At 52.4% G+C, this 21,234-nt stretch overlaps 12 protein-coding genes across 12 annotated transcripts; 5 read left to right on the forward strand and 7 right to left on the reverse strand.

The window, feature by feature from the left end:
• Positions 1–501: 501 nt before the first annotated feature.
• GNI_119090 (glutamine synthetase) lies at positions 502–2,058 on the reverse strand (the record flags this gene model as incomplete). Its single annotated transcript, XM_011133505.1, has 1 exon — positions 502–2,058. The coding sequence occupies one exon, from the start codon at positions 2,056–2,058 to the stop codon at positions 502–504; it is 1,557 nt and encodes a 518-aa protein (XP_011131807.1).
• Positions 2,059–2,227: 169 nt separating this feature from the next.
• On the reverse strand, positions 2,228–3,549 carry GNI_119100 (putative phosphopantothenate-cysteine ligase; the record flags this gene model as incomplete). Its single annotated transcript, XM_011133506.1, has 3 exons — positions 2,228–2,299; positions 2,391–2,654; positions 2,956–3,549. The coding sequence occupies 3 exons, from the start codon at positions 3,547–3,549 to the stop codon at positions 2,228–2,230; spliced, it is 930 nt and encodes a 309-aa protein (XP_011131808.1).
• A 26-nt stretch (positions 3,550–3,575) lies between these two features.
• Positions 3,576–7,725, forward strand: GNI_119110 (DNA-directed RNA polymerase beta subunit; the record flags this gene model as incomplete). The annotated part of the gene is made up of 2 exons (XM_011133507.1): positions 3,576–3,837; positions 3,923–7,725. 2 exons carry the CDS (start codon positions 3,576–3,578, stop codon positions 7,723–7,725), a joined length of 4,065 nt encoding a protein of 1,354 aa, XP_011131809.1.
• A 68-nt stretch (positions 7,726–7,793) lies between these two features.
• Positions 7,794–9,227, reverse strand: GNI_119120 (Sas10 carboxy-terminal domain protein; the record flags this gene model as incomplete). The annotated part of the gene is made up of 1 exon (XM_011133508.1): positions 7,794–9,227. One exon carries the CDS (start codon positions 9,225–9,227, stop codon positions 7,794–7,796), a length of 1,434 nt encoding a protein of 477 aa, XP_011131810.1.
• A 233-nt stretch (positions 9,228–9,460) lies between these two features.
• GNI_119130 (putative transmembrane protein) lies at positions 9,461–10,014 on the forward strand (the record flags this gene model as incomplete). The annotated part of the gene is made up of 3 exons (XM_011133509.1): positions 9,461–9,589; positions 9,631–9,703; positions 9,788–10,014. The coding sequence occupies 3 exons, from the start codon at positions 9,461–9,463 to the stop codon at positions 10,012–10,014; spliced, it is 429 nt and encodes a 142-aa protein (XP_011131811.1).
• A 257-nt stretch (positions 10,015–10,271) lies between these two features.
• Positions 10,272–10,751, forward strand: GNI_119140 (ribosomal protein L7A; the record flags this gene model as incomplete). The annotated part of the gene is made up of 1 exon (XM_011133510.1): positions 10,272–10,751. One exon carries the CDS (start codon positions 10,272–10,274, stop codon positions 10,749–10,751), a length of 480 nt encoding a protein of 159 aa, XP_011131812.1.
• Positions 10,752–10,897: 146 nt separating this feature from the next.
• GNI_119150 (glutathione S-transferase) lies at positions 10,898–11,494 on the reverse strand (the record flags this gene model as incomplete). The annotated part of the gene is made up of 1 exon (XM_011133511.1): positions 10,898–11,494. The coding sequence occupies one exon, from the start codon at positions 11,492–11,494 to the stop codon at positions 10,898–10,900; it is 597 nt and encodes a 198-aa protein (XP_011131813.1).
• A 260-nt stretch (positions 11,495–11,754) lies between these two features.
• Positions 11,755–12,203, forward strand: GNI_119160 (hypothetical protein; the record flags this gene model as incomplete). The annotated part of the gene is made up of 2 exons (XM_011133512.1): positions 11,755–12,063; positions 12,126–12,203. The coding sequence occupies 2 exons, from the start codon at positions 11,755–11,757 to the stop codon at positions 12,201–12,203; spliced, it is 387 nt and encodes a 128-aa protein (XP_011131814.1).
• A 2,822-nt stretch (positions 12,204–15,025) lies between these two features.
• Positions 15,026–17,125, reverse strand: GNI_119170 (hypothetical protein; the record flags this gene model as incomplete). The annotated part of the gene is made up of 1 exon (XM_011133513.1): positions 15,026–17,125. One exon carries the CDS (start codon positions 17,123–17,125, stop codon positions 15,026–15,028), a length of 2,100 nt encoding a protein of 699 aa, XP_011131815.1.
• Positions 17,126–17,445: 320 nt separating this feature from the next.
• On the reverse strand, positions 17,446–18,042 carry GNI_119180 (glutathione S-transferase; the record flags this gene model as incomplete). Its single annotated transcript, XM_011133514.1, has 1 exon — positions 17,446–18,042. One exon carries the CDS (start codon positions 18,040–18,042, stop codon positions 17,446–17,448), a length of 597 nt encoding a protein of 198 aa, XP_011131816.1.
• A 676-nt stretch (positions 18,043–18,718) lies between these two features.
• Positions 18,719–19,828, forward strand: GNI_119190 (hypothetical protein; the record flags this gene model as incomplete). The annotated part of the gene is made up of 1 exon (XM_011133515.1): positions 18,719–19,828. One exon carries the CDS (start codon positions 18,719–18,721, stop codon positions 19,826–19,828), a length of 1,110 nt encoding a protein of 369 aa, XP_011131817.1.
• A 179-nt stretch (positions 19,829–20,007) lies between these two features.
• Positions 20,008–20,763, reverse strand: GNI_119200 (hypothetical protein; the record flags this gene model as incomplete). The annotated part of the gene is made up of 1 exon (XM_011133516.1): positions 20,008–20,763. The coding sequence occupies one exon, from the start codon at positions 20,761–20,763 to the stop codon at positions 20,008–20,010; it is 756 nt and encodes a 251-aa protein (XP_011131818.1).
• Between the last annotated feature and the right edge of the window lie 471 nt (positions 20,764–21,234).

Here is a 21,234-nt window from a genome sequence, read left to right on the forward strand (position 1 = left end):
GGAATACCTACCTCCTCTTCTACACCAGAACTATGTAGTTGTCTATCACTTGAGTAAACTATACAGGGGGTTGAACAAGCTTATCAAATCTTTCCTTACCAGAGCTTGAACGCGACAGTACCACTACTTGATGACATATAGACTCCCCAAATAAAGAAGAGCGGGACAGGGAGAACCGCTCACTATTCGTGACCTCTTCGAGTGGTCCATTTTTATCAATGAGTGGAACATCCGTCATCTCACAAAATAATGACCAATCAGGGTCAAAACGAAAACTCTACCAACCATCATCCAAGGGCTGTCGAGGGAGTGTAGCCCTTGAGGCTACACCCCTCTTGACTGCAGTAAGGGGGGTTGCTAGCTGCATGTAGTTCGCTACTGGATCAAAAAAAGACCTCCATCTCCTGTTTATGATGGTCACACATGAAGGGCTCTATGTGCCTAATTAGTCCTTAACATCAGCCGGATAAAACTTGGTTTATAGTAATAGCTTGAATATAGCTAGATGCCGTAGTAGAGTTGGAATTCTCTGGGATGTGGATGTCCGTTCATTTGTGAGGATTCCTTTCTTTTGAATTTGATGAATGACTGGATGAAGTTTTCGCTGAAGACGGCTCCCTGTAGGAGGAAGTCGTGGTCCTTTTGGAGGGCATCGAGGGCTCCTTCCAATGAGTGTGGTGCTCTTTCTATATATTTGAGGCAGGGGTTATTTTCGTCGAAGAGGTTTCCTGAGCCCATGAGGGGTAGTTCAAGTTTTCTTTGTATGCCGTCGAGGCCGGCCATGACCTGGGAGGCGAAGGCTAGGTATGGTGAGCAGGACGCGTCGGGCATTCTGAATTCGATGCGTTTGCTGTTCTTGGAGGCAAAACTTGGGACCCTAATAGCGGTGGATCTATTCCCGGCAGAGTATGTGATATGTACGGGTGCCTCGAAGTCGGGCACGAGGCGTTTGTAAGAGTTGGTGGTGGGACAGGAGAAGGCGAGGAGGGCTTTGCAGTGGTGCAATATACCGGCCATGTAGTGGACAGCTAGGTCGGACAGCTCCATGAACTTGCCTTCCGGGTCGAAGAAGACGTTTTCGCCGTTCTTCCACACTGATTGATTGCAGTGCATCCCAGAACCGTTATCGCACGCCAACGGCTTCGGCATGAAGGTGGCCGTTTTCCCACGCCGGTTAGCGACATTCCGAACCACGTATTTAAGCATCATGAGATGGTCGGCGGCTCGGAGGGCGTCGTCCGAGTGCACATTCAGTTCCATTTGGCAAGTAGCCACTTCGTGGTGGTGTTTCTCCGTGTTGATGCCGAGCTGCTGCAACACCAGCAGCATTTCCGAACGCAGGTTGGCCATGCGATCCATTGGTCGTGAAGTCATATAGCCCTGTTTCTTCTGTGCTCGATGTGCCAGGTTGTGGTCCCCGCCCTTCCCGTTCCAGTAAGCTTCATCACCGTTGAGGGAATAACCGACACAGTTCTCGTTGACGTAGAACTCAGCGTCGTTGAAGACAAAGAATTCAGCTTCCGGTCCAAAATAAACCTTCTCACCCGCGCCCGACTTACGGAGATAGTCCACAGCTCGCTTTAATACACGACGTGGACACTTCTCATAGTCTGACCCCAGTGGTGTTGCTATGTCCGCTACACATTGGAGTGTCGGGAAGTGCGCAAATGGGTCCAGGAAACACGTGCTCACGTCAGGTACCATCACGAAGTCGCTGTTCTCAATCTTCTCGAACATCGGAATGGAAGACGCGTCAAAACCATACCCTGCCCTCAAGTTCTCTTCCGTAATGAACTCCGCTGAAAAAGTGCAATGGTGCCACTGACCTATCGGATCATTGAAACAGATATCCACGAATCGGATCCGTGGATGTGTAGCTAGAAACTCCACCATCTTAGCCGGACTCCCAAATTCTAAACGTAGGTCCTCTACCACACCACCCTCCGGTGTATCATAAGCAGCACCCGTACTTGCCGCCACCGCTGACGATGCTACTGGCTTCAAGATCGCACGGTGCAGCGAAGGCTTCGGTCCCATCGGCGCTAAATCCTCCGACATATTCTTTGACAAAAACTTTTACCCACTCTTTCACGCCCCTCAACACACACGACCCAACCATAGGGACACAACTATAGGGACACAACCAACCAATAAGAAAACCATCCATGCCTCTGCCTCACCACCCATGCCTCACCGCCACCGATGTATCGAAGAAAACAGTGCTGGTCTACCCTGCCGAAGCATGTTCCATAACCAGCCGGGCGATGTCGGCCGACCTCAGGGCTTGGGGTCGATCGTCCTGACAAAAATGAACACAAGAGCGTGCTGTGGGACAGGTGCGTAGGCAGTGGTGCTTGGCAGGACGGGGGAACCCGAAGGGGTGTGCTTACGAGATGTGTGCTACCGTCGTTGCATTTGTAGAGCAGACTAACTTCCTGATACCTGGTTGCCAGCAAGTTGCCAACTATCATGTCGGAGTCGGCAGTCGCATGCTGCTCAAGCATTTTGGTCTTCAGGATACCGATATCTGTTTCGAGTTTGAAGGTCACCAAGTACTGGCCGGACGCGAGCTTCCGGATGAGCGGCAAGGCTTTCGGCGTCTTGGATAAGTGCAAAGAGAAATCCGTCTGTCGGCTCTGGATTTTATGTTCGACCTGAAACGCAATTGGATTAAAGCAGTGTTTTGGTTGGTGCCGAGTTGGCCCGCCATGGCCCCGTATAGGATGTGCTCCACTGTGTGCCGGTGGGTGGTGGTGCCGGTGGGTGGTGGTGCCAGTGGGTGGTGGTGCCAAGGGGTGGTGGCACCACGACCGCAACTGCGCCAAGGGGGTTGGTACCAAGGGGTGGTGATGCCAGGGTGGTGAGGCATCCATCATCAGGCGGTGGTACGCTATAAGGCGATACAGAGGCTAGTGCCAGGACGATGTCACGAGGTTGCGGTACTCGGGTTCCTACCATGTCATTGTAGGGGATGTAAAAGTCAGCTACAGCCGCAGCGAGAAACACAATAGACTGCGCCTTGGTATTGAGCACGTATCCCAAAAGGTGGAAGTACTCGCCGAGTGTTGTATATTGAAGAAGGTAAAGGTTGTCGCGATGTCTCGTATATGTCTCCATAATCTCTTGAACGGTTGCTACGTCTCCTGTCTCGATTGCCCTTATCCCATGACGAATATACGGCTTGTGACTCCCGGATTTGTATAAATAGGTTACCTTCCACCCGTGTTCAAGAAAGGTTTCAGCCAACTCGGCGCCTCTTCTTCCCGTGCTAAAGTTTTCGATGGACCGGACTGTATTACGTTCTAGTGGGACGCTTGTGCCTCCTGAGGTAATAAAGACGTGTCGGCAACCGCCATTCTTTACATACGGACTTAGGTCACCAGGATTGGGGTCTTCGGGAGGAGGATTTTCTCGGGTCGGGTTCACTGGAAGTTGAGAAAGACTGTTTAGCCAGTGCAAATAGTTGGCCCAGCCCTCAGGAGGGTATGTCAGTTGCGCGGAGCTTAGACAAGGACGAACGAAATTGAGGTAATCCTCGAGCCCGGTCATCAGGGAGGTTTTTAAAAAGGAGCGCAATGGCCGAGCCAGTGTTGGCCCGAGACGTTGGTATTCGGCAGGAAACCTTGCGGAGGGGTTACCTGCCACATAAGCCAACATATGAAACGCCTCAGTTTAATGAAAAGTTCCTGTCGGCCACACATCCTCATATAGCGTCGTTCAATTTATTCTTAAACCACTACATAAAGGAAATACCCAAGCATTTGGAGCCAGTGTATGTAGATGTGACGGAAGACCCCAGAATCACAGGGCTAGACCCTCATCACTTTCCTTCTGAATGTAGGTCTTATCACGCACACACAAGGAAGGGGGGGGGGGGTGGGAAGGTAAGAGGGAAGGTAAGAGGGAAATTGTCGCGTTTCAGACTTGACTGTGTCTATATCTCGAGTGGAGTTAGGTATGCCTCGACGGGTGGACAACGAGAGTCATAGCGGAAGCGATACTCGTCAGTTTCCGGTGCACGCACGTTTGTCACATGTAACGTATGGAGCTCCAATGTATATAAGTTATGTTTGGAACAACAGTGCTGGTAAGAAGGTTAAAGAACGGACGGTGTTGAGTGGTGTATGCCCAGTGTTAGTAAGGTCGGATGCATGTCATTTAAGCAAGTTGAGTGCATTTGAAATGGCTCGTTACGCAGGGGAGGACATCGAGGAGGTGGGTGGGTACTTTATCGTGAACGGTAACGAGCGTGGTGTACGTTTCGTAATCCAGCAACGATGCAATTACCCGATTGCCATAAAGAAGAAGTCCTTACGGGACCGTGATGTGTTTTATACGGAGTACGCAGTGGCCTTCAGAGCAGCACGTTCAGATGGTAGCAGCACAAATAATATCGTGTTCTATACAGAGGATAATCAGTGTGTGTTCCGTATTTTACTTAACCGTGGGGAGTGGACATGTCCCTTCTGGCTGCTGCTGAAGGCGTTGTTCCCTACTTGTCAGCTTAAGATGGTTAAGGAAAAGCTTCTAAGTCTTGGGGAAGACTTGGAATTGGAGAGTGAAATTAGCAACCTATGGCATGATTTTATTGAAGGAGACGTTCTACACGCGGATCAGGACTTGCACGAAGACCGACACCTGGCGCTGCTGGGCTACCAGTTCTGGGATGGCGTATACCAACGTCTGCCACCGGGCGCAACATATGCTACGGCTGGTCGTTACATCATTGACCGGTACGTACTGGTCCACACGGAAAGCTGGATCGGTAAGTTCGAAACACTGATCCTTATGTGGCAGAAATTATGGTGTTTGAAGCGGGGTCTTATTCCCGCTGAGAATGTCGACTCCTTCGCCTTCCAAGAAGTGCTGGGACCTGGGCAGTTATTCGCGGCCGTCCTCAAGGACGCCTTGTGGAATTCGCTCCAGGCTGTACGACTGGCATATAACAACGAAGTGCGAGAGGCTAAACTCGCCGGAGACGACGTCTACGGCATTATACGTTCAGAAAGTTTGTTTGAGCAAATCGTCATGCGTACTTGCCAAGGTCCCGCCAAGGCCTTGTCATTCTTTTGCGCTACCGGAAATATTCGCACATACCAACTAGACCTGCAACAGGTTGCCGGATGGACCATCACGGCCGATAAGTTGAATATGAATCGGTTTATTGCACACTTCCGTGCTATCCATCGTGGTCAGTTCTTTGCCAAAATGAGAACCACGGAAGTCCGGAAATTGGTTGGCGAGACCTGGGGTTTCGTGTGTCCCGTGCACACACCCGATGGTCCTTGCTGCGGTTTATTACTGCACATGTCCCAGGATGCCGTGGTAGTCGCCGACCCCCCGGACGGTCGTTTCAAGGCAATCGTGATTGACTTCCTCCAGTCGCAGGGCTACCAGACCAGCGGGGTAGGACGAGTCATGTCGCCAGCTCCGGGCGCACTAGGCAGCTATCCTATCGTGGTGGACGGCGAGCCGATCTGTCGGCTGCCTCGGGAGACCTTTGACGAGATGGCTTTGGCGTTTAAACGACTTAAAAACTCTGGCCGCCATGGCTTCCCTTCACAGGCCGAACTCTGCGCGTTTAAGAAGGGGAGTGGCGCGTTCGAGGGCATTTTCCTCTACTCGTTCCCGGGTCGTCTGGTACGACCGGTGAGAGACGTCAACACGCGGCAGGTGGAGTGGATTGGAACGCTCGCGCAGCCGTGGCTTAAAATTGCATGTTCAGACAAGGAAGTGGAGGAGGCCAACGCCGCTATAGAGGTGCAAAAGAGGATATTGCTGGGCTTGTTGGCCCGTCCCGAGAACGAGAAGGAACCGGAGCCCTTGCGGTATAAGGACCTGGTCAAATTATTTACAGAGGCGAGTAAGAGTGCCGAGGCGAAGGCGAAGATTTTCAAAAAATTCGGCCTTACATGTTCGGAAGCGGAGCAGGTGGCATTGATTCAGACGTGTCCGCTGGACTACGATTACGTAGAGGTTTCCCCAACGTCCTTCCTATCGATTAATGCGTCCTTTACGCCTTTATCGAACCATAACCAATCGCCAAGGAACATGTACCAGTGCCAGATGCTTAAGCAAACGATGGGGACCCCATTCCATAATATCTGCAACCGAACAGACAATAAGACGTACCGCATATTGACGCCCAACCGACCGTTGGTGCGTAACTGGGACTACAGGCGGTACGACTTTGACTTTTACGGCAGTGGTACGAATGCGGTGGTTGCGGTGATTTCGTATACTGGTTTCGACATGGAAGATGCCATGATTATCAATAAGCATGCCATGGAACGTGGTGCCTTCGACGGCTGTGTGTACAAGACCAAGGTTGTGGATGCGGCGCCGGCTGGATGTCGTATGATCGATATGCGGAATTTCGTGTTTGCAAACCGCACAGCTTCAGGACGCAAGTTCGATGAGGGACTGGAGTTGGACGGGCTGCCGGCGATTGGTACAAAGTTGGTACGTGGTAGTTCGCTGTATCGTGTGGAAGACATCCGATTGCGTGCGATGGATGGCACAGCGGATGACGTACACTCGCACGCGTATAACGACGATGAGGAAGCCTTTGTGGAGAAAGTGCACTTGACCAACCCAGACAACGATCGTGGTAGCCGTTACGCGGCAACAGTATTGTGCCAACGAGCATTGATAACGCTACGCTGTATCCGGCGACCAATTTTAGGCGATAAATTTGCGTCACGCGCGGGCCAGAAGGGAATTCTTTCCTTGCTCTACCCACCCGAAGATTTACCGTTCAGTCCTAGCGGCATAGTACCAGACTTGGTCTTCAACCCACATGGTTTCCCTTCTCGTATGACCATTGGGATGGTGGTAGAGTCGATGGCTGGTAAGGTGGCAGCCATAACGGGAGACTACCAGTCGTCTACGCCCTTTGATGACTATCCACGGAACTGCATCGCTTCGGGTACCGGACAGCACAAGCAACGCTGGCTGGATGGTCGAGGCGGCCGCCGCGACCGTAACCGGTGGATTGACCAGTGCGGTTACAACGGTTGGGCCCGGCGTGGGAATCGGTACCTGACAGACACGGAGGAGGCGAGTCGCGCAGATGTGGATAACCCTGTGGACTTCTTTGGGAAGTCCCTGCTTTATCATGGATACCAATACTACGGAAACGAGACACTATACTCCGGCATCTACGGCTGCGAAATGCAGTGCCAGATCTTCCTCGGAATCATCTACTACCAACGACTACGGCACATGGTCAGCGACAAATGGCAATGCCGCAGCGTTGGCCCCATCGATCATCTCACGCGACAGCCGCTCAAGGGTCGTAAACGTGGAGGTGGTGTACGTCTCGGAGAAATGGAACGAGACGCCCTCCTAGGCCACGGCGCTGCCTTCATGCTCCAGGACCGCCTACTCAACTGCTCAGACGGACATCTCAGCTACGTCTGTCCCAAGTGCGGATCCATTCTCTCGCCCTGTCTAGATACCGTCAAGTCCCGCTCCGCCGGCGGTAAACAAAAGATCCCCATCTGCCGGGTATGCGAGGTCCCGTGTCGAAGAGCTAACTTGCCCTATGTCTTCCGCTACATCAGCAACGAGCTAGCCAGCATGAACATCGCCATCGCACTCCAGGTGACCGAGTGCGACCGCGAAATCGCAATCAGCAACCGGCCCCTTCACAGCAAAGCAGCTATGGACACCTTCGCCGACATGATTGTTGAAGAGCAACAGGACGAGAACCCAGAAAAATGATACTTTTTACGCTGTGGCAATACACCACTATAACGACATACTCAAACGATAGAATCTGTCGGTAAAAATTACTGGAGCTTCCGCGACCGGTTGACGTGCGAGGTGATACCATGGGACTCACCAGCGTAGTCTCCGCTTGCAGTCTGTTCGTCCGCCTTTCGGAGGCGTCCGCTGAGCTTCTTGACCTTTTTCGCGTACTTCAATTTATTTGCCACACGCGCGTGCCCGCTGTATTTCTTCCGGATCCTCATCAGGCCACGGTTGGACTTGATGTTGCGGGAGAGTTCGCGAGCGCTCGTGGGGTCTTGAATTTCGGCTGGCAGCTTCGGCAACGAATCTAACGCCTTCTTCCGCTGCATCTCCAACCTTGCAGCCTTTTTCATAGCACGTCGTTCCAGTACACTCATCTTGCCCGGCATATCTGCATGGTCGTCACGGCGGTCGCCATGGCGGTCATATACTTTGTCCTTCAAGCTGGTTGTGGAGACCGTGATGGCGGAGTCACCACGGTTCCGTAGGGCTACGCGAAGCTCGTCCCGTAGTACTTCCCACTCACCTGGCGAGCCCATTTCCTTCCGGACTTTAGCGTATTTCTTAAGTGCTTTAGTCAGCACACTCGAGTGCAGCAAGAATTCGGGAGTTAAACCGACAGCGGCGCATCCGTTGAAGAAGCTAGCCATCCAAAGACAGATCTGGAGCTGGAAGGCGAGAAGGTCCATGCAAGCCTCGGTCGGTCTCGGACCCTTGTCTGTGAATGCAGCCAGTTGCAAAGCAGGCATAGACTCTTTTTTGACTCGCTCTTTCAGCTCTTTATATTCCTCAGACAAGTGCTGCAGCAGCTCTAGGGCTGCAGGATTCCGTTCCGCATCCCGAGCACTATCTGGTTCCCGGGCACTTCCTGAGAGCCCCGTGAGCAAAAGATCCAAAGCGACCTTCTCGTCGTTGACGCTTTTGGTCTCCCCCTCCGTTACGCTCTGAGCACCCAGAGCCAGGTAGTCGTTGAACCCCATGTCCTCTGCGGCCACCGTGCCCATATGGCTCTGCCGAATGGCCAAGGCTTCCTGAAGAGCTCGCGCCATATCATCTTCGGCCTCACTGGAGGAGCCCTCGGAGCCCTCCTCGTCATAAAAGTTCCGAATCGATCGACCCCAAGAGTCTCGACCCAAGAAGGGGTCGCCAGCATCCAACCGTTCCTCTCTCGGCTTTCTTGACTTCTCTTCCCCCGCCGCCAAACCTGCATCGTAAGAACCTATCTCTTCCAGGTCTTCGTCTTCCGACTTGTCTAACTGCTCAGCCCATTGGTCCTCCTCATCCTCGCTCTCATACGACTGGTAATTCTTCGTCGGCCTCCGGGCAACTTGACCCGTCTTATGACCCGTGTTCCCTATCGCCACAAAACCGTCCGACTCGGGCACACGCTCCTTCCGAGTCTTAGACTTCTTCGGAGCGTGTATATGCTGCGGTTTCCGCACACCCTGGGTCTGCTTCCGCGGTCGAGCCATTTTTGTGTGAAAAATGACCCCCCCCCGGGGTTGGCACTCTCAGTCACCCCGCCCAAGTGATGCACACCACAGCACGTCAACCGCACACACGTCTGGTAGCACACATCCTGCCGCACACACATCTGGTAGCACACATCCTGCCGCACACATCCGATTAAACACAACTAGCCCCGTCGAATAAGCTGACAACGGCCTAAATAACGATCAAAAACAATTGGTTAATTTCTCTCAGAATGAAGGAGCTATTTTTGGCAGTAGCTGCGTTGAGTTTTCTGTCTTCCCTCGATCGGCCGGAATACAACCTTCCTATATTTCTGTTTCTCTATTGGACGCATGATAGCCTTTCCGGGGACAAACGTTGGGTAAGGTCTCCGACAGCCATGCCCACTTTTTTCCCCCACAGAGACAGCAGCGGTTCTTCTTATCGCTCGTTGTTAGCTCCATTTTACTTGATCTTGTCTATATACTTTACTGGGGTAAGCGTGCCACACAAAAGAGTATAGTAGTGGTTGGTTTCACAGAGTACTGCACAAGAGAGTGGTGCATGGTTGTTGTTGTAGCTCCGTTGAAGTTCAGTCGAAGCTGGGAAGCATGGACGCATTGGTCACATGCTCTAACCAAGTGGACTATGTCAGTGGCGGCAATAATTCTGCTGGTCAAGATCGGTATCGTGATCTTTATGTTCCGTCCGGAACTGATGGTCCTTTGTGGTTTGAAGGCCAAGGAAGATGTTATTGAGGAGTACGACATTGTCAAGTACCTGCCATTACCTCAGTCCAAGGCCTGAAGAGGGCCCGAGGGCGTGGGATTACATTCTGGACTTCATCCCGAATCTACGTTCATTTCAGCCGTGGCGGTTGGTGTGTCTGAAGACGTGTCCAGACGACCTGAGTCGAGACCTTAGGTCGAGACCTCAGGTCGAGACCCAACCTAAGGTCTCGACTTGGGTCGATTTGGGTGGGAATGAAATTTGGGTTGTAATGACCGCGTGGCGGGTTGTAATGACCGCGTGGCGGGTTGAAATTTGCCGGGGATTTTTTTAAGATGGGCAAGAAGAAGACCGAGGCAGTTAGTGGCTTAAAGCACTTCATATCCCCTATTGCGAAGCCATTGTTTGATGGCAAGCTCCTGGAGCGTTCTGTCAAATTAGTAGGGCTTGGAACGGAGGCCGAGGCCGTGGCCAAGAAGTCGACATCTAAGGTTCGCTATATACGACGTGGGGTTGCTGAAGTTACCAAAGCGTTGCGGAAGCAGGAACGGGGTATTGTGTTGCTCGCATCCGACGTTTTCCCTATCAACATCTTGGCTCATCTACCAATCCTATGCGAAGAAAAGAACATTGTCTATGGTTACGTTACTGATAAGATGAGTCTGGGCAAAGCCTGCAAGTCCGCTCGACCCACTTCAGTTATCATGGTCACTGCCCCTCAAAAGGACGACGGCAAGAAGGATGACGGCAAATTCTTCGAACTCTTCCAAAAGGTCGAATCTGCCGCCAGAGTTGCAAACCCATTTTTCGACTGACTGGTCTAATTCTCAACCAACCTCCCCTTGCGGATCTTGACAGCCACGGATGCATACATGTCCCAGTGTCCCAGTATCTGATAGTGGCTCTGTCCGTCATCTTTATTTCTGTCCAAGTCTAATAGTCCAAGTTTCTAACAAAAAAATTAAGGGCGGCTTTTGTAGTACTCAGCAACCTTCGGGTGTGCTTTAACAGCGTCGTGGACCTTCTTCAGGTGGGGATAATTTTCGATCTTCATGGCATCCGGGAATCGGGTAGTCATTCCGTAGACGAATGCGAAAACAAACAGGTCGGCGTAAGAAAGTCCGGCGTTCGAGGTAAAGCCAGTTGACTCCGACTGCCTGCTGGCGATCACCTTGTCGGCAACAGCTAGCTTTTCAGCCAGCTCAACTTTCGCCTTCTCGACCTCCGTGTTCATGAAGAAGCTTCTAATCGGACCAAAGCAAGCTTCCATGATGCTGCAGGTCTGTTCCGCCGTCGCGGCGTCTAACGGGTCTTTAGGAATGAGACCTGCCTTGCTTGCAGCGTACATCAAAATAGCCTTGCTTTCTACAATGTACGACCCATCTTCGAGATCAAGCCAAGGAGCAAGGCCCGTAGGCGCCTTTGCCTTGTATTCAGTACCCCACTGCTCGTGAGTGAAACGTTGGTCTTTGATCCCCAATCCTCCAATGTGGAAAGCCAACCGAGATGCCTCTGCACGACCCGGGGCATCGAAGTAGTACAAAGTAGGGATGGCCATAGACAAATTCAGAAGTAATGAATGGATCCCCAACAAGTATTTTTTTTTGGCGACTGTCTCCCGCAAAACATCGGGTCGTCGAGTTAAAGGACGGGGGAAACTAATTTCGATAGTGAAAAACCCCGTTACTTGTAACGTGTTTGCACTCCAAACACACCAAGCGTGGTAACCCGTCCAGTCCTATGGAACCCGTCCCTTTCGTTTCATCCCTTATGAGTACGTTCCTGCCACTGTGTTCTATTTTAGACCATGTCGAGAAAATGATGAGGATGGCGGAGAAACTGAAGAAGTTGGAGGAGGTTGTGAAGAAGATGGAAGAGGAGAAGGAGGAGATGAAGAAGGTGGTAGAGGAGAAGGAGGAGGAGTTGAAGAAGTTGGCGGAGCAACTAGTCAGCCGGCCTCGGATGCCGATTGAAATGCCGGGTGCCCTTCCTACAGAGCCTGCTCAGGTGATAGTCGATAGTCAGGCGGCGTTCAATAACGTGTATATTCAGCGGCCTGGATGTACCTCGCCTGCCCAGGTTGTAGCAATTATGCAAGGGGCCGCTGATGACGAGGCTAGTACCTCAGTAGGAGCTCTAACGCAATCAAGCGGCTGGGACAAGTCGCGGTTATTCGCAGAGGTTTGCAGGCAATTCATGTGTATATATATCAGTATGGGCGAAAGCCCGTTGGAGAGAATCCTGAACTGCCGAGAAGGGACCGCTAGTGATGTGGTGAGCCATTTAGTGGTGTGTTTGGCTGGTTACGTGACCGAGGTCTGCTCGGATGGCCGCATAATCGGACTTAGCTCCGACAGTTGGTTTCAATACCCAATACCAACTGGACCACTGGTCGCCGTCCTACCCGGTTGAAGAGCCCCTGCCGTCCTCAGCTAGGAACACACTAAGCCGGGCGGTTGCGGAGTCCAAAACCCGTTTCTCGGTACCTTACGTTCTAGTTCTATGTGATGAAGCTGCCGCGCTGTTGCATGATCAACGAACTTCGAAGGTACGATCCCGCGTAGCCGATTCACTAGCTTGGCCCAGTCGGACGCCTGACTTCGCATGTCAACCAGTGTTGGAGTCCGAGCAGGTTGAGTGATGGGCTTGCGCCACGTGATGGAGCTAAAGGCCCGTGCGGGATAAGCTGACACTGTGCGCGGTAGCCGAAATTCAGAAGTTTCGTCTCTTCAGGCGAGGGAATTACAGCCTGCTTTGCTAGTACGCAATCGAAGGTGCAGAACTTCGCCCCTCGCTCCGCCGAGGTGACTCTCTCCGGCGGTACACTAGGGCTAATGTAGATGAACCGTGGATGCCGGCGCCCATCATTGCCGGCACCGGCATCCACGGTTCATCTACATTAGCCCTAGTGTACCGCCGGGGAAAGCGCACATGATGTATGCGCCGATACAGTCACCTGGTCGCTGCCTCTTAGAGATCTTCATTCCTCTCATACGCTGTCCCGGTTTGGCAGGCCGTTGTAGATGGCATTCTCCAAGCACTGCACACCGAGATTGTCTGTGAACACTGTACTGTGTGCCGTGGCAAACAGCAAGCTAAACTTGAAGGTCAGTGCGCTGGGGGGAATTGCTGCAGTCATGTGTGTCGCCGCCATGAAGCCGACCCCGAGCGTCGAGATGGCCGACCAGCCCGTTCACAGTCACATGGCCACACTGATTCACGTTTCCAAGAATCGTGAGTTGATGTATCCTTCGGAGCCGTACTTGGCGGAGGCGTCTTGCCGATACTTGCGTAAGACCATGGCGGTTGCTTGGCGGCAATTGGTTAGGGCTGTCGGCCAACATGCGGTTGATACTGGACTCGTTGGCGAGGCCGTGGCGAGGCTGTGCTTAGTGATGTTATGGCACACGCCACTCGAAAAGTCCCTGTCTGAGTGGACAACCTCTGGACCAGGATCGATGACAGTACGACTGAGAACGGCGCTGGGCCTGGGGCCCTTCTCAACTTTAATCACTTCGCTCGGTTCAGAGGAAGGCCTACGCAGAGAGCGTTGTATGATGCGTTCGTAATGGGTGCTGTGTTTATTCAAGTGAAGAATCAGTCGAGAAGTTTGCAGGAGTGGGGGCTTTTCAAGGAGATGGCGAAGGAAGGCGCGGTGGCTGGCTTATCGGAGGATAGATGCTGATACTGGGTGCTACAAGAAACCGGCTCCAAGCATCGAAGCGTCCGCTTCCCAAGCCGTGCGTCGTTCTCCTTCACGCAGTTGCTTCGCGGCTTCGACGGTGAATGCCAAGGGTTGCCCAATGCGTTACTCCTTGGCAATACAAAGTTATTGGATGCCGTGCGCAAGCCGAAATGCGGTCAAAGTAGGCTCGACGTAATTGGGCATCACACACACAAGTTGTCCTGCCGTTCACCCTCGAAAGCTCTAGGCACTTTCAATCTCCAGCGGACGGATCACTGGCGACAACTGCTGGATGGTAGTCTTGTCGAGGTAGTAGTCTCCTTGTCGAGGCACACCTATGATTGGACCAGGCAGGGACGTGGCAGATGCACTTGGTAAAGCATTGCATGTCCCAACACTTGCCCCAGGGCCAAGCTAGCAAACGGGGGCCTGATAACGCAAGGTTATTAACCATCACCTTCCTGTATTTAATACAGCAATAGTTCACTCCACCAACGTGGGTTGTAAAAGGGCGAGTGGCTCACGACTGTCGACCACTACTACCGTACATCAACGACCACGGCAGATTTCGGAACATACGGTCAGTCATGCTGGCCGATCATAACATAGAGTGCGCAACAGACGCTACTCGCGAAGACAGTTATCTAAAGCGTTCCACTTCCGACTGACCAGATCTGGAAGCTATTTATTCGAACACGGCGGAAACCTATATGCCTATAATTGCTTGGCAATGGGCGCCACCGAAGCACGTGGGAATCATACTTAAACAACTACCGTGCTCCGAACATACTATCAGTACTCCGCGGACACAAGCAGGGATGGTCGGTTGTCCAGATAGGTGCTCCGAGAACTCCGGTACCATACTCAAAGACTGCTGATCGTGGCCGAGGATCACCACTTCCCTCAGGGAGGCATGACAGGTTATCAACATCCGGTTGGAGACCAGCTCAAAGGCCCACGGAACAAGCACATACGAGGCGAGGTGAAGCAGAACCCCCTCTGCGTTGTGATGGTTGCTTTCCGAATGATCGCAAGTACCGGGGAGGATCTCCTTGCCTGCAACGCCTCATCAATTGCAGCACTTAATTTATTCTATGAGTATGGCTTCTTGGACCGCCATACCCAAAAGGACAATCTCAACGAGACTTGATCCTATCTCCTGTCAAGAGCCTTCCCCCTCTTTTCGGCCCGGGATCGAAGCCGCTGGGCGAGTGCTACTTGCGTCCTACACCTTCCAGATGGTCGGTCCTAGCTCTCGTCCCTGGAGCCAGCAGTAGATCTGAAGTTGTCCAAACGCGTTGGTTGTGACCCACAGCCCGTGCCCCATTCAACCCAGCTTGGAGAGCTTCAGTGTTCTCTCATCGATCGTCCTAAAGTCAGGAAGTGGAAAAAGACGGAGTATATCTACGTGCGTTTTTTCTTTTTGAGGAACGCTGGTCGATGGTCGTACCCCATTTGGAAACTATAGAAGAGTTCGATAATTCCTTTCGAGAAGCAAACACGTCGTTGATTCGGTTGGAACTGGCCATTGTTCTTGAAGTAAAGTGGTTGAATGAAGGGATGGTTTCCTGAGGCCATGCACATGGCTTCTTTGATGACAGGATTTCGTTCGAGTGCGTCATCTACATCATCGTCATCGAGTTCATCTTCTACATCCACCCCCTGTCGTAAGTCCCATTCATTTTCTTGGAATGCATTGTGGTCTTTCAATAACCGAACAAGTTGGCAGACCCTGGTTAGGAGACGTTGGGCGAATAGTTCCTTTATCGTTAGTAATCCAAACACGTCCTTTTCCTCCGTGGCTTTTGAATTGAGCTTGATATGGCACAGGGGACCAGTAAAGGCCCTGGTATTTCTACCCGAAGGGATTTCGTCTGTACGTGTGTACCAATCCTGGAAAGCTGGTAAGTGTATGTTGTCACCCATGTGGAATGCGATGTGACGTCCTGGTACCTTCTCGGCGAGGGCACTACGTTTACCATTTCTGCGTGGACGAAGCAACTTAGGACCACCCGCACCCCATTCAATGAGCGAACTTTGCGGCTTACCGCCCAGTGTTACGATCTCCGTCGCGCCGTTGCACAACCACTTCATACACCACCAACCTGATGGATCTGTATCGAACCTTATCATACTGTCTACGGCGCACGCAATTGACTTGAAGTAATCAGATTGTTTCTCCTCCATCGGTGGCAACTGTATTGTTGCTATTGTCGGTTCTCGCTCCAGAATAGAAGGTAACAACTTTGTTTCGAACCAGTCGTGGATTATTCTGGTCGTTTCCAAATTTACCTTAAATTCAAACTGGTCATAGTCATCCGTCGATGCGGCCGACACCGGCTTTTTACGTGACAGGCATTTAAACGGCTGGGATTTACCCGTCTTACCAGGATCCGGAACCTTCCGCCAGGTCTCAAGAAACTGATGCTTCAATGAGACCAATTTATCGTGCACTTCAGCCAGTATTCGTACTTTGCCCTTGTCGAAAATTTGTTGCTTAACCTGCAGAAGCACCCCGTCTAAATGCTTTCGGACGGACTTGATGTATTCCTTTTCCGCTTTGTCCTTTCCGTCTAGACCTTTATACTTGTCAAAATCACTCATCCTTACAGCCTCTAAACTATGCTGTATATTCAGGTTGGTGTAAGAGAGCATCGGAAAGGCTTGGACATATAAATGATGCCATCTAACGGAGAAGGCCGCATAGTAAATATCTGTAGTGCAGTAATCGTCAGCTGAGGCCTTCATCCCAACCGGATGTCGAATCCAGTCGAGAAGTTTGGTAGGCCCGGTAATATAAGTATTGTAGGCGGCGTCGTAATCCACGTCGCCATCGTGCCTCCGTGAGGCGGGTGTGACATTGACGATGGGCAAGTCTCCAACGTTGAAAAGAGCGCACAGCTCTCCCGACGTGCTTTTTTTGTACCAAGTGTTCTGCAAGTATCGCTTCCAGACATCCTCAAACGACGAGCCCGTGTCTTGAGCCATATAATCCAACAAGCGCACGGCCAGACAACGATTGGCGTCAGAAATCGTTTCACTATTGCGCTCGCTCACTACCTGCCACAACTGCTTGCCTTCTTCGGTCCAGTACGACTTCAGTTTGGGGTTGAGATTACGATCCTTCAACTTCTCCTTTACGTCGTCGACTAAAGCACTCACCTCACGAGCCTCATCCGTTACTATATTCAACTCCGCAGTTGTCGACTTATCCAAAAGGACATTGTTCCGGTTCAGAGGAGTTTCCGGATGCCACTGCAGACCTTCCGCACCACCCCCCCCGGACAACCGTATCGTTAACCGGCTCAACTGCTGCGCCAAGTTAGCTACGGCTTCGTCAGCGGCTGCCGCCTCCTCGCGTGTGGGACTTGATGTCATCGGAGGTGCATCCACTTTCGAAGGATTGAAACTTAAAGGACCAAATGGCGACTCTCCCAACACTATGTACAACGTCCATTGCCGACCTTCCACCTTCCGAGCAATCCCGACTCTTGCGCATATCATTTCCTAAAAATAAACCCCCCCCCTCCCCCTCCGTCCGGCCTTCTGGACCGCTTGCGGACTCTGACTGCTGACGTGTCCAACAAACTCTTAAGCCGTGGCGCTCCGGACCACAGTTCTGACGGGTCGCGGCCAGATTCCCCGGGCGCCCGCTTTCCCCTGATCGCTTCGGCTGCCCCGGTCCCTTGTTCGCTGGCCGTTTGCGTGCCAATGGGGTGCCTTAAAAAAAAAAGGGGCCTCTACCGAAGTCGACCGATGCTTCGTAACCCCTGACTGAAGCTTTCAGAAAACTCATCAAGTCTTAGGTGTTTCTGTACGGAAAATTACTGTCGGCTTTTGTAATACTCAGCGACCTTCGGGTATGCCTTGACAGCCTCGTAGACCTTCTTCAGGTGGGGATAATCCTCGATATTCATGGCATCCGGGAAGCGCGTAGTCACTCCCAAGACGAATGTGAAAACAAACAGGTCGGCGTAAGAAAATCCGGCGTTGGAGATAAAGCCAGTTGATTCCGACTGCCTAGTGGCAATCACCTTGTCGGCAACACTAAGCTTTTCAGCCAGCTCAACCTTCGCTTTCTCAACTTCTGTGTTCATGTATAGGCTTTTAAGGGGACCATAGCAAGCTTCCATGATGCCGCAGGCCTGCTCAGCCACTGCCGCTTCTACCGGATCTTTCGGGATAAGATCTGCCATGTTTGCAGCGTACATCAAGATCGCCTTGCTCTCTACAATATAAGACCCATCTTCCAGCTCGAGCCAAGGAGCAAGGCCTGTCGGCGCCTTCGCCTTGTACTCTGCGCCCCACTGCTCGTGCGTAAAGCGGCGGTCTTTGAACTCCACACCTCCAACATGGAACGCCAACCTAGACGCCTCGGCACGACCCGGGCCGTCGAAGTAGTTCAAAGTGGGGATCGCCATTTAGAAAATTTAAGACACTGAATATATTTTATGCTGGCCGATTAATGACCCGACCCCCTGGCTCGTCCGTATCGTCTCTTGTCGCGTGGATGTTTATTTGCGCCAGATTTTGTTTGGGAAAGGGAAAGGGAAAGGGAAAGGGAAGGGGAAGAGGGAATGGCAACGCCTCGCTAGGCGGCATAGAGGAGCTACTTGGGTGTGTGAGAGACGGACGACTCAGCCCCTCTTATGCTTCCATCTTTCCCGGCCTCTGCACACTCGGTGGAAGCATAAAAGACGCCGCCAATGATATCCCAACGTCTACAGCGAGTTAAACCCGAGCTTCTTGCCGGTATCCAACAATTCCCCGACCACGCCGGTGCTGGTTCCGAAAAAATACTCACTGTCATCGTTTTTGGATCTTCCTACGAACCTGAAATTGAGCCACTGAAAGTCGTTCGTGACGGAGCCTGTACGAACTTCCCATGCTGGAACAATCCGTTATAAACAACCAGGACACACAGCACACAGGCGCATGAGACGCAAGGGCGGGAGTTGCCATAGTGTGGATTTAAGCTGCGGACCTCGATGTGTGTTGTAGTTATAGTTGTGGTCCTCCTACCTGGCGAATCGACAGATGCACCGGGTCCCGGTTGGTTAAGGGGCATTTTAAGAAGCCTATTCTCGAGGGGTTAAAATGCGGACTGTATGGAGTACTTGCGGAGGGAGTTCAGAATGGCTGAGTTGCTTGTTGAGTATCAAGCTGGGTTGTGGCCCATCTGAGTGCGTCAATGAGTTATATCTAGTGCGTAATTATTGGCGGACGTTAAACGAGTCAGAATTCAACATTTTGATGCAGGACGTGACTGCAGGCCGTAGTGCACGAAGTCAGGAGTGCGCGCGACGATGGTCCCAGTTTTACTACCAAATGCCGGCTGAAGAGCGGTCTAAGTGGACGACGGGTGGGGAAGATCCTGAGCGATCCTTTCCTTTGTACATTCCGACGCTCGGAACGATGACCAATACAAGCAGGAAGATCGGCATTTTTTCTGATGACTTTCGCGCGCACACCGCGCTGCGCGAGGTGGTTGAGGAGAAGGCGTGGAAGCGGTTTAGGAGGATCAGCCCTCAACACGTAGCGAACTGCAATCTGCGATATCTCGAACTGGGTGCTATTCTTCTCCTACACTTCGTTGCCCCCCTGGGGGAAGTTCATACCGCAATTAGAAACGCTTTACTCAACGACGTCAAGATGTCTGTTCGACCCAAACAAAACCGTCTTTGGTTCACGGGCTGCTTGCTACAACTTGCCGGGGTATCGGTCGGCAAGCTCGCCCGGTTCTGCGTCACTAAACTGCGAGTTGCCCCACGCTCATACTTCTATTGTCTTCAGATCGACCGCCGCAACCACATTCGAGTGTCTTCCATGAACTCCCAGCAAACGGAAAAAGACCTAACCGACTTGTTACTGCAGCTCTCGAACCTGCCGACTCTTACAGCGGAGCAGTTCTTCGCCCTGAAACCCAGCACGACCCGTGAGGAGGTCAACTTGATAGCTTCTAATCGCTCCGCAGAGCAGTCCGCAGAGCAGTCCGCGGACGTCTCAGCAAACGAGCCGCTCCAAAAGCACCCGCTCCAGGAAGGCCAACTTCAGAAAGACTTTTTCGAAGGTGGCTCGCTTTCCGGTGGCCCACCCAGAAAAGGTCAAGACCTGTTGCCTAACTGTACACGAGAAGTGCAAGACCATCCGACGTCAGCCAAAAAGCGCAAGACGTGCGTTGCCGCCGGGCTGCTGATCCAGCACTGAATGCTTGACGAGATCGGAAGGAGTGAGACGACCTTGCCGATAGCGCTCTTGCTGGCCTACACACGCTGGCCTATTACAGAAGCTCTTTCCCCGAACGGAAAGGGCTTTACGGCTGAATCAGGAGCCTTCTTGACTTATTTAAAGAGTATGGACCAGACAGAGTTCTTTTCAAAAACCCGTCATGAAAAATGGACATGTCGAGTCACCGGAGCAGTAGTTGGTTTCGGAGCGGCGAGGCCGGCTATCGCTAGTGGTCCCATCCTTTGTTTGTATTCGTCCGAGCTCACGGCTGAGACTTCCTGCACTTCCCCTTCAATGACGGACCCAAGCTCGGCTTGGGCCCGTTGCCAGACATCGGGCAAGACAGCGTCTGGGTTGCAGGGTTGGAGGATGGGTATGGTGCATGTATTGAAGTGTTTTATGTTTCTTACGGAGACTCGGGAAAGCCGCAGTAGAAAGAACTTTAGGTCTGCGACTCGGGTAGCGTCGGTAGCCGGGTAGGGGTGGTACGCCGGTCCGACGCGGTTCCGAAACGCCGTTACCCATTCCCGAATGGCGTGCCCCAGCTCGGGTGTTATTCCGCAAGTATCAGGGTGTGCCTGAATCACTTGCTCCAACGCATACAGACAGTGGCTCCCGGCCACGATAATTACGGCACGTAGTCGCCGGTCGAACAGCACCGCGGCGTGCAGGGCGTTCAGCTCCGCTTTCGACAGTTCTTCGTGTACCTCTCCGGGCAACCCAACTACCAGGTCGGGGACTTGCGCGATAAGCTTAAAACCAGCACCCATCACCTCACTCATTTCATCCCAAGGCTTCAGAGACTCAAGAGCCTTCACCATATCCACCCGCTTGCCACCCACCTCACAAGTCAGGACAGCACCCACAAGCAACACACTTCTTTCAACACAGGCACCTGCACTCAAACACCTCATTCATATACTCCAAAAAAAATCCGTTTTTACAAACAGTCGCAAGTCATTACCGTCCTTTCCCGCCATGCGTTTCTGGTAGACACTGTTCAGCCCGGTTCGTGAAAATGAATCCGGTTGTCCGTCGCCGGGTAAATAACTCGTCTTGCTTGCGTTCCTGTTCGTTCCTGTTCGGTGTCTCATCCGCTCGTTCCTGTTCCGGGTCTCGTCCGCTCGCGCCCGATCACCATGCCGCCAATTTATCTCCATCCGCGAAGCACTACGGCCGGGATGAGCATTACGACCTATGGCTTGTGACGAATATGACCGAGTTCCCTTTACTGAGGTCGACGGATTGCAGTAGGCATCCTGGTGGCCGTGGTCCGACACACCTTTCTCCAGTGTCCTATGCTGCCGCAGTGGTTGCAGCGAGAGCTCCGTGCGGAACAGTCCGCCCTGTCTCCGTGTCGTACCTGCGGAGGCGAGGGCACACCG

This window comes from Gregarina niphandrodes (assembly GCF_000223845.1).
Source record: "Gregarina niphandrodes unplaced genomic scaffold scaffold00028, whole genome shotgun sequence".
In the NCBI taxonomy this organism is placed as follows: domain Eukaryota; phylum Apicomplexa; class Conoidasida; order Eugregarinorida; family Gregarinidae; genus Gregarina; species Gregarina niphandrodes.